This window comes from Lathamus discolor, chromosome 1 (assembly GCF_037157495.1).
Source record: "Lathamus discolor isolate bLatDis1 chromosome 1, bLatDis1.hap1, whole genome shotgun sequence".
In the NCBI taxonomy this organism is placed as follows: domain Eukaryota; kingdom Metazoa; phylum Chordata; class Aves; order Psittaciformes; family Psittacidae; genus Lathamus; species Lathamus discolor.
In genome coordinates this window covers 55,635,470-55,647,924 of record NC_088884.1, presented here as the reverse complement: position 1 = coordinate 55,647,924, position 12,455 = coordinate 55,635,470, and the positions used below count along the sequence as shown (strand labels likewise).

The 12,455-nt window shown below is 41.1% G+C and overlaps 1 protein-coding gene across 9 annotated transcripts in view; it reads left to right on the top strand.

Moving 5' to 3' along the window:
- Positions 1 to 12,455, top strand: part of FAR2 (fatty acyl-CoA reductase 2) — a 142,107-nt gene that overhangs the window by 120,957 nt on the left and 8,695 nt on the right. For all 9 annotated transcript variants that reach the window (XM_065672240.1, XM_065672213.1, XM_065672277.1 and 6 more), the window contains 4 exons: positions 974 to 1,092; positions 3,539 to 3,606; positions 9,515 to 9,686; positions 12,100 to 12,229. In XM_065672240.1, coding sequence (XP_065528312.1) covers positions 974 to 1,092; positions 3,539 to 3,606; positions 9,515 to 9,686; positions 12,100 to 12,229 — 489 coding nt within the window. The remainder of the gene's footprint in view (positions 1 to 973; positions 1,093 to 3,538; positions 3,607 to 9,514; positions 9,687 to 12,099; positions 12,230 to 12,455) is intronic.

The following is a 12,455-nucleotide window of genomic DNA, read 5'->3' as shown; positions in this document are numbered from 1 at the left end:
TGCTTCAGTAGTGCTTTTATCCTCCCAGGTTTTCCACTGGGTCAGCTGGGTTTTTCACTGGTCCTCAGCTTCACTGCATTTTATTTCCCACATGCTAGATAACTTGATTGCAACCTTGACTTTGCTGTTGGGGGGTTCTTTTTTTTTATGTGCTCTGTTCAGCCCTCATATGTGCCACACAAGGTGAAATTCCTTCACCCCATTTCATCTCCATGTTTTTATGTTGCTGAAGTGTCTTCTTAGATTCAGTCTGCCATGTTGTTGCCATCTGTTGCCATGTCTTTCCTATGGAACCTCCTAAGACTCATTGGTCATGAGGGAAACTCCTTCATAGACATTCAGGTTAAATATATACGTACTGGGGAGACTGATCCTCTCACAAATGCACTTCCAACCAAAGCAAAATGTTGGTTGTCAGTACTTTGTATTTTCACTCACTCATTTCCTGAGTTTCATTGGGTGGCAAGCTCTTCAAGGCAGGGGCCATGTCCTGGCTATCTTTGCGCTTAACAGACACAGCTTTTGAGAAGAGGAAGATGTGAATATATCCAAAGGAAAGGGAGTAAACTTTTCAGAGAGTCTATTGGTGTCGTTTCCAAAGTGACTGCTGTCTTTGAGGGACACTCAGACCTCTGTCAGCCTGTGTCATTTAAGAAAATGTATCTTCAGATATCACTGGGAATTTTACTTCATTAAATTCAAATATATCTCTTTCCTAAGGTATTTCTTTCGTACCGAATTAAATAAAGAGTCACAGCTTCTCTTGTTATATGCAGCACAGTCGTTATCATGTTTCAGACTTCCTCTGGAAACACAGAATAGTGTGATCCATCTTTGTTTCCACAGAAACCAAATACTCTTCTGCAGCAGGTGCCAGGCTTGAAAAGTGCTAACATGACAGTGTTTCCTTAGTCCAAGCTGATGAAATTTTACCGTGCTCTTACATCAGTGACTGTTTGCCTTTGTTCCACAGGCAGGCAAAGGGATTCTCCGGACTGTCATTGCCAACAACGAAGCAGTGGCAGATATGATCCCAGTAGACGTCGCCATCAACCTCACCCTTGCAGCAGGGTGGTACACTGCTGTGCACAGGTGGGAAGGCACTCCTGTTGTGCCAGATTTGGGCATTTATTACCCAAGGGAGCCAGATGCTAATTGAAAACCTGTGTGAGAGCCTGGTTGATTCATTTTCTGGTTCACATTTTCTCCCCCAGAGTTTCCTTGGTGAAAATGCACTGCATTTTCCTTGGAAAACACAATATGAGTTCATATGATAGGGGACACGATCTAAAACCCCTCCATTCTTGGCACTGTTTAGAAGGGTATGTGTAAGTGACATTAAGGATTTAAGCTCTTTTCCTGTGAACCTGTGACTCTGACCTTAAATCATTAGGTAGGAAGTGCTGCAGAGTAAACCACATGAATAACTCTGGTTGTTTATGCAATTCTGGGAAATCAATACCAGACAAATAAAAGGCATAAGTATTTTACTCTGAAAGACAGAGTAAGCCCTCTGAGCTGAGGAAGAGCCGCATACAGTAACCTAAATACAGGGATCCTAAAAGGATCTTAAAAGGCAGTTCACCAGGTCTCCAGATTTATTTATCTCATTGTTTTGTGCCCTTCCATTAGCAACAGCCAAAGCAATATGGACTGGGAAAAATAAATACAGCTTCTCCTCACACATACACCTCTGACAGCCTTCAGATGAAGAGGGCTACAGCTTGTTCATACAGCTGGAAAAGGAGGTGAACACATGCTCATGAGCAGTGTCAGCACACAAGTAGAATTCCTGGCTCTGGCCATGGTAGAAGGAATGCCATCTTTTCTGACTTTTCATTGGCAAAAGATACACGGTTTTAATCTGGTTCCCACACAAATAATTATAGGGTAAAGGAGCAATTGCAGAACTTGATTTAAGGCTTTGTCTAGCTAGGCACAGCCCTAAGGTTAGCAATCTGTATACAAAAATAAAGAGCCTGAGCCTTCTGTAAATTTGATTTCTCAGACCGTTTTGGGTTTAAGTGCTGTCTTGAAAAATAGCTTGTATGGTTTAATTTTTAATTTTTTTGCAATCATCTAATCAGAAAGTGAGTATCCTTCAGGGCATGTGACATTACCAACAGAAATTAGATTCTAAAACTTAGCAGAGAATTGCAATGTTCAGTACATAGTGTAGAAGTCTACAAAGCTCTGCACTCTACCAAGGTCACCGAGCTGGAGAGTGGAGAAGGGAATAAAATCAACAAGGAGATATTCTCTAGTGGAAGCCTCTTCAAGGTGTTTAATGGCCCTGACCCACTGGAGTAAATGGAAGTCTGTGCTTTCACTTCAGTGCACTTTCCATCAGGCTATGTGTGTAGTACTAGGTGAGTTTTGTACATGGGCATGTATTATTGATTTAATCCTTAGTGAGTTGCCGTATTGTTTCAATGATGCATTTTCCCAAATAAAGCACTACTGAGCATTTTTAACACTCTGTCAGACTTCTACTCAGTAATTCAAAGTTATGGGAGATCATAGATTCAGAGCCTAACACGTCTATCAGTACTAACCATCCCTAGAAGCCTGCTGGGGATTATAATAATGCTAATACATAGTTAATGCCATGATATCAAAGCGTTGTTAAAAAAGGCACCATTAAAACTGCATTATCCATATGCAGTTTTCAGATATTGCTGTGTGAGATTTCCTATCCCAGGTTTAGGAGTTCTCTCTCCTGGTCTCTTCAGTCACAGGAGTTTTTAAAAGTGAACTCATCATTGGCAGCCTCATCCAGTGGAGAAAGGCTCTGAGCACCACAGGCACCCTAGACGCACTGAGATGCTGTATCTTCCAGCCAAGCTGCTATCCTCTCTTCAAGGCCAGATCTTGCTTCTTTTAGCATTTTGGCTTCAGCTGCTAATGCAGAGTAAGAAAAATGCTGTGTTGATCATTTGCACCTGTGGCAAGGCAGGTTTACTTTGAAAAAGCCATTCATGTCTTATATTAAAGGAAGACATGAAACCAGTGTAATCAATATTTAGTTCCATGGCCAAATAACAACCAGCCTTTATTTGATATTAAAATGAGAATTTTGATGAAATGGATTGATTTGTGATCACCATCATAACAAATGGAGTTTAAAAAGTAGCAAAAATCATATTCTTTAAGAAAATGATTGTAAAATACAGTGTGTCCCTGAGGTTGGCTTGGGCCAATTATTTACAATATACTTAGAGAAACTGTTGGGGGGAAAATGTAATCAGATTTGTCATTATGCTCACTTTGCTTATTGGTTTTCTAACTTTTCATGAGTTATATATGGAGTATTTTTATTAAACCCCAACTGTCTTTACTAACTTCATCTATTTTCCAGAATCTGAATGGATCTTATCAAAACTTTGTATTTTATACTGCATTTTTATATTTATGAAAAGTATATATTTTTTTATGAGCTGATGTTACTGTTTCTTGGGCTGTTAGATTTCATGTTCTGTTACTTAAAGCTTTGGGGTGCTTTTCTAATACCACTTAAAATAATACTTCTCTTTTCCAGACCAAAAAACATGTTGGTGTACAACTGCACAACAGGTGGAATCAACCCTTTCTTCTGGGGGGAAATGGGTAAGATCTAATTTAAATCTAGAACATGTCAAATGTCAATAGCATTTCTCTGCCAGGCTTTGAAAAGGTGGTTTCCTCTATTTAAGTGCCATTTAAGCTGCATGTGGGAGGCCCAGCTGTAGATAGTGAGGGTCTGGTGATCAAAAGCAGCTGGTGCTGGGCATTCAGCTCAGGAAAGCATCTATTCAGTTTTCATTGTGGGTGTAATTGCAGAACAAACCAGCAAAGTATGTGCTTTGCTGCACAGAGGTATGAAAGTGTTGGAAAAAAGAATGGAGCACCAGTCCCTTAATTCTATGAGAAGATGCTCTCTGTAGCCATAGCAGGGCATCTTCCTTTTCTGATTGCTAGTTTTGGGGTTCTTTCTGTGCTTTGAAATCACTTGGAGAACCTTGATAGTAAGTGAAAACTAGTATATTATGGAAGTAAAGTAGCCATTCTTCCTCTTTCTATGCAGAAAATTCTAAACAGAAATAATTGGTATAGACTTGAGAAGGCAAGTCTTGAAATAACTGGTGTGCTTCAAGAACAGTTTGAGTTTTGATCATGAATCTTTCAGTGGAAGGATTCATATTCTTTTCATGGCTGACTTTTCTTCAGGTGGATATGCTTTGAAGGCAGGGGTAAAGGAAAAGGGAGACAAATCCCGACACCCTTACAGTGGAAAACTCTTGCTGAAGCCAAGCAGGAGAATTTGCTCAGCTGTAAAATACTACATTTAGTCAGTGCATTGGACAGATAGGGCCTGAGATGCTTTCCGTTATACATTCATTCATATCTTTGGGCTTTAAATACAGGAAGCTGGCAGGTCACTGCTATGTGTTTCACTTCTCAGCTTTTGCTTTTTGTTTGTCTTTGCACTTTTTAAGTGGCAAACAGTAAGTCAGCAGAGAATCAGAACACAGAATAATAGACTGGTTTGGGTTGGAAAGGACCTTAAGACCGTTTAGTTCCAACCCCCTTGCCATGGGCAGGGATGCCTCACACTAGACCATGTCGCCCAAGGCTCTGTCCAGCCTGGCACTGAGCGCTGACAGGGATGGAGCATTTACCACTTCTTTGGGCAACCTGTTCCAGTGCCTCACCATCCCTCACAGTAAAGAACTTCTTCCTTATATCTAACCTGAATTTCCCCTGTTTTAAGTTACCTTTTTAAGTTACCCTTACCTTTTGTCCTGGTGATGAAGAGTCCTTCTCCAGCATCCTTGTAAGCCCCCTTCAGACACTGGAAGGCTGCCATGAGGTCTCCATGCAGCTTCTCTTCTCCAGGCTGAGCAGCCCAAATTTTCTCAGCCTGTATAATTGCCTTTCAGAACAAGGCTTCTGTGAAAGTCCCACTAATGTCCTAACTGTGATACTTGCTCAAGTGATCTAGCAGGGATGAGGTTTCAGCAATTGGCTGAGTGGTGAGTACACCCCACTAAGTTTCTGGCAGTCTTTTCACTGTGATTAGTCACAGATCTTCTGTGGCTTTTTCGCAGGAGTAAATGCAAAGCTCTTCACAGGTTGTGACTTCACGCAACAACCACTGTTGCGCTACTACCTGAGGTTTGCCTCTCTTAACCCATTTTCAGTGGGTTTCATCATTTTACTGATGAAAACAGCAATGTATTAATGCATTATAATTGGTCTTATTCTTTCACTTTCCTTATAACTGGATTTAGTAATGAAATCATCTGGGTGCAGCAGAAGTTTGCATAATCAGTTCAGCTGTGTGATGGGACTGAAGACAGAATTTTCTCCTTTAGTGGCACTGTGGAACTCCTTGTACCACATGTATCCGCAGTTTTCCTGAGAGCAGCAGGCTGAAGAGAATTATATGGAGTATCAAAGAGCAAAATTTGTTCCTCAAAGATGTTGCATGGTTTAAGAAATGAGTTTGGGGAATGTTACACCTGTTTAAATTCTCAACTGTCTCCTATCTATTTCTTCGTGTAAATGCTCACAATCCTAAAATCTTTATGACAGATTTTCACAACCCATTCATATTACTTTCTCTTTCTACTTAACTATTATTTGGCTTCTAGGCAGCCAGTCCCATGGCTTGCACTCCAAGAGGACTTTACGATTCATGATCTCTCTTAAATAAGAGCTACCACTAAGGAGTCCCCCACCTTGCACAGAAGGACCAAATTTTACTAGTTCCCTCCTTCACAATGGGACAGCATCTGCTACTTGAGTTGCCACCTATTGTTTTTGAAAGCCTGTCTCTTTCTGTGTTTAGTTCTGCCAGCCTTTCAGGTTGAAATAATTGAGGCCAGGTCTCTACTCCAGTGGTTTTTCAGCTTCTTCAGAAATTGCTTTTCCCCAGCATGAAGGAAACTGGCTGATCCAAATATACAGGAGACACAAGACCAGCAGAGGGAAGGGGAGTCTGGGAAGGCCAGACTGGCACCGGGTCTGTAAGCGATCATTGAGGTGGAGGGTTGTGAGAGTGAGACTGGAAGCTGCTGAGAAACAAAGGTGGGGAATGGAGTCATCTGGTGTGGGACTGAGCGTTGTAGTGCAACTCAAACATGGGTTTTGCAGAGGGGACAACCTGGGCTATGAGGTCAGGAAGACCTACACTAGGACCGGCTGTAGGAATGACAGGCAAACACAACAGAGTTAGATTTCTTTTTTGAGGGAGAGAGGAGGAAATAAGAGGAAGATCAGAGAAACTGAGGCTGGAGTGGGCTAAGGATGCCCTGGGTAACAAAGAGAAATGCTGAGATGAGAACGTTTTGAGTACAAAGATGATGAGCTTGGAGGAAGGGAGGGAGGAGAAAGAGATCTAGGAGATAATTATTTGAAAAATAAATGTCTGCTTAAGAGTTCATGCTTAAACATCCATTGTAAAACAATTTATTCTACAGATCTCCAGATACAGACAAACCTCTAGTGTTAAAAGGAACCTTTAACTGATGTATGTCTTTTCCAAATAATGCTGTGCCTTGGGGTTTTTTTTGGCTTTCTTGTTACTTTCCCTGCTATTACAAAAATGTGGTCAAACAACTGAGTATTAATCTGAAGAAGCATGTTCTGCTTTGCTGCAGTGGAGGTCTTGCTGGTATGACTTTGTGAAGTAGATTTTGCAATTTCTACTCTAAATCATAAGGCAGCCTTTAAAATGCTGTTCAGCATGGCAAAACATAATTCTAATTTATCCTTAACAGTCTACCTAGGTGAGAGTGGTGTCTGATTTTCTCCCTGCTAAATCTGCCTTTGTTGGAGCTGTAGAATTAGCTCCTAGGGGTGGCGTGATTCTAGTTTTGGATTTTCTGCCTCCCTGACCAATTTGTCTGTCTGTTTGATTCTTTCTGTCTCCTTCCGATACAAACTATTGCAGCTTGTGAAGTTGAACACTATCCAGAAATTAAACAGAGCAATTGTGCTAAGTCAGTGCAAGCCAGGGTCAGGGAGGTTCGTAAAGAAAACGCCTGTAGCATTAACTGTTCCAAGTTAGGCAAGGCTGGTGTTTTCCCAGCTTCCTCCAGGAAGTCTTTCAAGTTGGTCTCACTGCCTTCTTATGTGTATTTTAGAACAAAACCACTTTCATTCCTAACTTGCAGAATTTTTCTTGAGTTTTCAGCAGATACATCATCTGCTGTTGACATAGGTGCTTCTCTCACTGAGTAGTATCACTGCATAATACTGCAGCTCCTTCACTACACCTGCATTTTCTGCTACAAGCCTCAAGTAGCCAAGATGCTAAGGATGTTGTTGATTTAAGTGAATTTGGTGTAAGGGCTTACGATTCAAAATGACAAGAGCTGCATTTTCTACTTACTGGTTAGTTCTTGCAGTCCTGGCAAAGGATGCAAAGAGAAAACAGAGTCTGTAATGTCTTTAACATGGTTGCAAAGGAAAACCTTCTCAACCAGTTTACAGCTGAAAAGTAGATCTTCAGTATATTAACATCAGGATTTGAATAAACAGAGCTATAACTGTATGCTGCAGGCAACATCAAAACAATCACAATTCCAAAATATCAGTCTTTTCCTGTTAAACTAGTAGTGTTCCGTTACAGAATGAAGTGACCAAATGAAACTAAATTAACTTAAACATTGATAAGCAGATGAGAGTTTATAAAATCACTGGGATTTAAAGTGCCTCTTGGAGAAGCTTCCTTAAGGGAATGAGTAGCAGAGTGCAGGGGATTGCTTTTCTGATCCGTGAGCTACTTGAACAGCCACACATACACGGCCCTCTCTAAACGGGGAGCAGATCTCTACATTTAAGCCAGCTATGACTTTGACAAAGTATAATTGTAGTAAATGGCCATGCTGCTAACCCAGAGGAAAGAAACTTCTCACGTTCTGCTTTGACAGACACAAACTCTGCCAAGAGCTGGGCCAGGACAGCAGCTTCCTTTCTAGCAGCCCATCCCAAACTGCTTATTGCCAGGAATAAACACCTTTCCAAAACATCCAGAACTGCTCCAGCAAACCCTCGCTGCCAGGCACACTACCCGGAAAAGTTTAAATAGGAGATTTTAGCTAATCCTTGCCATTTTGAGAGAACATGCTGCAAAGGATAAGATTTCCATACCTCAGCCCACAAGATGACCACAATATAACCACACCATTGCAGTATGGCTACATGAATCAGGAGGAATGGCAGTCAGTGTTGCTATTCAGTTGCAAGATGAGTTTCAAGAGAATTCGTCTTCAGCCGTTAAACTTGCAGCATAAGGGACACAAAAAATAACGAATTTGCACTAAAACTAAATTGTATTATTTTAAAAGTTTGTCTAAACTCAGCTAAAAAGTCTCCTCTAGTTGCTGTTACTTGAAACAAGCAAAAGTCACTACTTGAAGTGCAGTAATGAGCCAACCACAGATACATGAGACTACTGTCTGAATATTATGATTGGAATCTGCTTATCTGAGGATGATCTGGATGTTTCTTGTGACTTGCAAATTTTCATCTGATTTTCTATTTGTAACATAAGCTTACAGAGTAAACTAGAATATGAGCACAGATTGGTGTCATAACTCTCAAATTCTTTTTTTTTTTTTTTTAAGTAAAAAAAGCCCACATATTCTTCTTTGTTGAGCTCACTGGTGCTCAGGAATAGGAGCACCATCTGTTTATCAGTCCCTAGGATGATAGTCTTATATTGAAATACTGCAGTTCTATTAAGCCTCTGCAATATGTAAATGCCCCAGATAGGCATATCTAGATGCCGCTTCTGTGCCATTGCAAGAGCTCAGAATCAGACCCAACATATTTGTGCCTTAGCATAAAAAGGGAATGAAAGATTACTACTCTATCATTAGTTTTTAAGTTAAAAATCCAAGACAGTTTGCTGCTTTAGTGCATCCAGAGCCCATCTGAAAACAGGCTGAGGTATTTGGTGTTGTGGGTCAGATGTGGCTTGAAAGGATATAGTGAAGTCTTAGAAGCAGCACTTTATGTTTGCAAGTCCACCACTAAACCGTGGTCTCTGACTCAGACTAATCTTGACATCAGCCATTTAGAAAATTAGATTAAAAATTAGAAATGTCATTTTTGGTTTATGCTAGCAGATCAACTTTTGCCTTCAGTGATGTGAAGATATGTTAACACTTACCCATTTGCTCTGCTGCAGGTGAAAGCAGAACTGCAGTTCCTGGTTTTGAAGTGTTTCAGGCTACAACCGCCTGCTTTTCTTCCATTATATTTTCGTGTTTTGATAAGGAATTTTTTGTTTGCTGATGCTAAGTCTAGAGTCAGATTGTGTTTCAAATAGGCAATAGAGATGGAGTCATCAATATTAATGCCATAAGGGGCCATGAGATGACTTTGTCCAATCCCTGGTTATGAAGTTTGTGGAACTGTAGGGTAAAGATGTTAAGCTCTGTAACTTGGGCTTTACTCCAGCGTGTTGGTATGGTTGTGCTCAACTAAGTCCCTGATTTTAAGTTAAATGCCTGTTCTTTTACAGAGCAGTATGTTATGTCCACATTCAAAAGGAACCCGCTGGAGCAGGCCTTCCGAACACCCAATGCTCATCTGACGTCCAACTACTTGATAAACCAGTACTGGATAACTGTCAGTCACAAGGCTCCAGCCATACTCTATGACCTGTACATGAGGCTCACAGGGAGAAAGCCCAGGTAAGAAACCACACGCCTTCAGCCTCCTGCATGCCTGCCACTGTTATGGAGAGCAGATCTCCAAGTTCTGAGAATAAACTGCCTCAGCCTGTAGTCCCTGGTCTTCTTCACATCTGTGGTTATCACATGCTGATACCAAAGGGTAGGTACAGGAGTCATCTCCTTCAGCTTCAGAAGGCTCTCCTGAGAAGTTTACTTTAAGCGTTAGCTCATTTCACATAAATTGCTAGATGTGTAGCAAAACTTCCCCGAATGGCTTACTGTTATTGCTGCACAATCCATCCACGACATGGGAAATACTGTGGTTTGTGTCATTAGTAGTCCCCTGGGGCAGTCTATTGCACCTGAGAACCTGCTCATGCAAGGCTCAGTATGGGAGCAAATAAAGAAATCATTGCTGTCAACACCTTTCTAGAAGACAGGATGCATTTCAAAGTGTAACTAATAAGGCTGTGAAGTGATAACTAATACTCCCATTTCCTTCATGGTGGAGAATGAGCTTTTGTATAAGAAATCTTTCCCATAGCTTCTCTGAGGCTACAGAAAAGCATGTTTCTACTCAGTTGATGTTTTTCGGTAGACCACTTCTTCATCCAAATTAAGTCAGTATTTTGAATGTGGTCACATTTGAGCTCAGTCAGTTAACATGAAACATGGTTTTCATACACACCTCTTCAGATGCTTCACTTCTCTTTTTGACCCTTACTTTTAGCCACCCAGAAATGTTCCTTTGGGTAGATCTACAGTCACAGTTTATACTGCCCACACTGAGAGGAGGCCATGTGGATAACCTATTTTCAAAACATAAGTAGGGACACACAGTTGATTCTCTTATAATTTTTTTCTGACAGATTCCATTACCCCTAAGCTCTTTAAATACACTCATGGCTTTTGGGGAGCCAGTTTGAGGGGCAGCTTCAGGTCTTTGCAGTCTAGTCATATACTCTGTTTCCCAGGTTCCTAAAATGTATTAAAATATTCGCAAAGCTTTGTCTCATCGTACTTGCCTACACAGGCATAATGAGGAAAATTAATCTGTGGTAATTTTAAAGTAGTTTAGATAAACTGCATTCAATCACTGTGCACATAATTATTCAGAATGAAGGTTCCCTTAATCTGATGGTGTGCTTTGCTTCTAAAATGAAAAGCACTTTAATGCTGAGTAGGAGTGCCTAGGAGGTTTTAGTGCTCTTTCAATTCACTTTGGGTAAACTGAGCAGTTCTCCTCTGAACTGATGTACTCATTGTGTCGTCTTCTGCTGTGCTTAGTGCTTCTCATTGTGGCAGTCACATCTGCATGGCGAGAGCCCAGCCTGGCACCATTCTTACCCAGACTGCTGCCTTTTATTTGTCAACAGCAACTGTGTTACCCTTCGGGCAGCTCAAAACCTCTCATGAAAGCAGCTCTGTTTGCCACAGAAATCAGCCTTTTAATGCTTTCTCTTGCCCATATCCAGTCTGAGAGAATGTGGTGGTCTCTCAAAATTGACTAAGCACTGTACATCACACAACTGCCAAAGGCCTTTTATACTCATGACCATTGGGACAACTGTAAAATAATCCTGCAAGGTGGGACAGCATTACTCTCACCCCCTTTTATATGAAAAATGAGTAACAGAAAAAAGGCCAAGACACATGAGACCTGAAGATACATTTACAAAGTCCCTGTTAAGAAGCTCTGCCCCCAAAGCAGCTTTCATCTTTACCAGGACACTCACACTCCAGGAAGACATTCAAACCCCACCCTACCCACTCCCCCCAAAATAAAATCTAATGGACTTGCATGATTTTTGAGGTCACAAAAAATACTCCAAACTGCCACAATATTATACAGGGAGGGGAATGCCCTTTAATAAAGAGTTATTTTTTGAGAGAGAGAGATCAAAGAAGCCCAAAGACATGAAAAGCATGCCACCAAACTTGAGTAGTGTGGTTGATATTCTAGATGGAAGGGATACTGTTGAGAAGGAGTAACCTTGACAGCCTGGAAGGATGGGCCAGTGGTAGAAAAAGAAGTAGCCACCTCAGGAGGCAAGCAGTATACCTTTGTGATTTTGCTGTCTGCTGTGCAGACTTCATAATAGTTCAGATGGGCTCATCATCTCACAGATAGTACATGCAGCAGATGTGGCCTCCAACCCTTGTTTAGTTCACTAAGTTAGGCATCAGGCTTGCCCTGGGAAATGCATTTTTGCACCCATGTTTGAGCCAAGAATAAAAGCTGGATAGCTGTAGGCTCAAGACCTCAGCTGGAGCAGGTAGTGTTGCTGAACAAGTTCTCAGCACCAGTGCAGTGCTCATCAGAAATTGAAATGTCTATTAATCCGGACTGGTGAAAACACCTACAGAGCAAACTGACAGCATTTGCATAATGTCAGACTTCTGTTCACCTCTGACACACCTCTTGTTTCAGAATGATGAAGATTATCAATCGTCTGCACAAGTCTATGACACTCCTGCAGTACTTTTCCACCCAGTCCTGGGACTGGTCTTCAGAGAACATGAATATGTTAATGAGTCACCTTAACACAGAGGACAAAAAGGTAAGAACCTCCCAAATATGGATCGCTAATCTCCAGTTCTTTTAATCTGCAGCAGGTTTTTTTGGGTGTATTGTGGAGCTTTCAAATGACATCCAGATAACTGGAACTGACTTTAACCTGAAATAATTTATTTCCTCCTTGTTTCATTAAAAAAACTTATCAGGAACCTTCCATTTATTAAAGGAGAATGTCTTCTCCTGAGGTGTATTGCTCTTCCTTCCAAGAC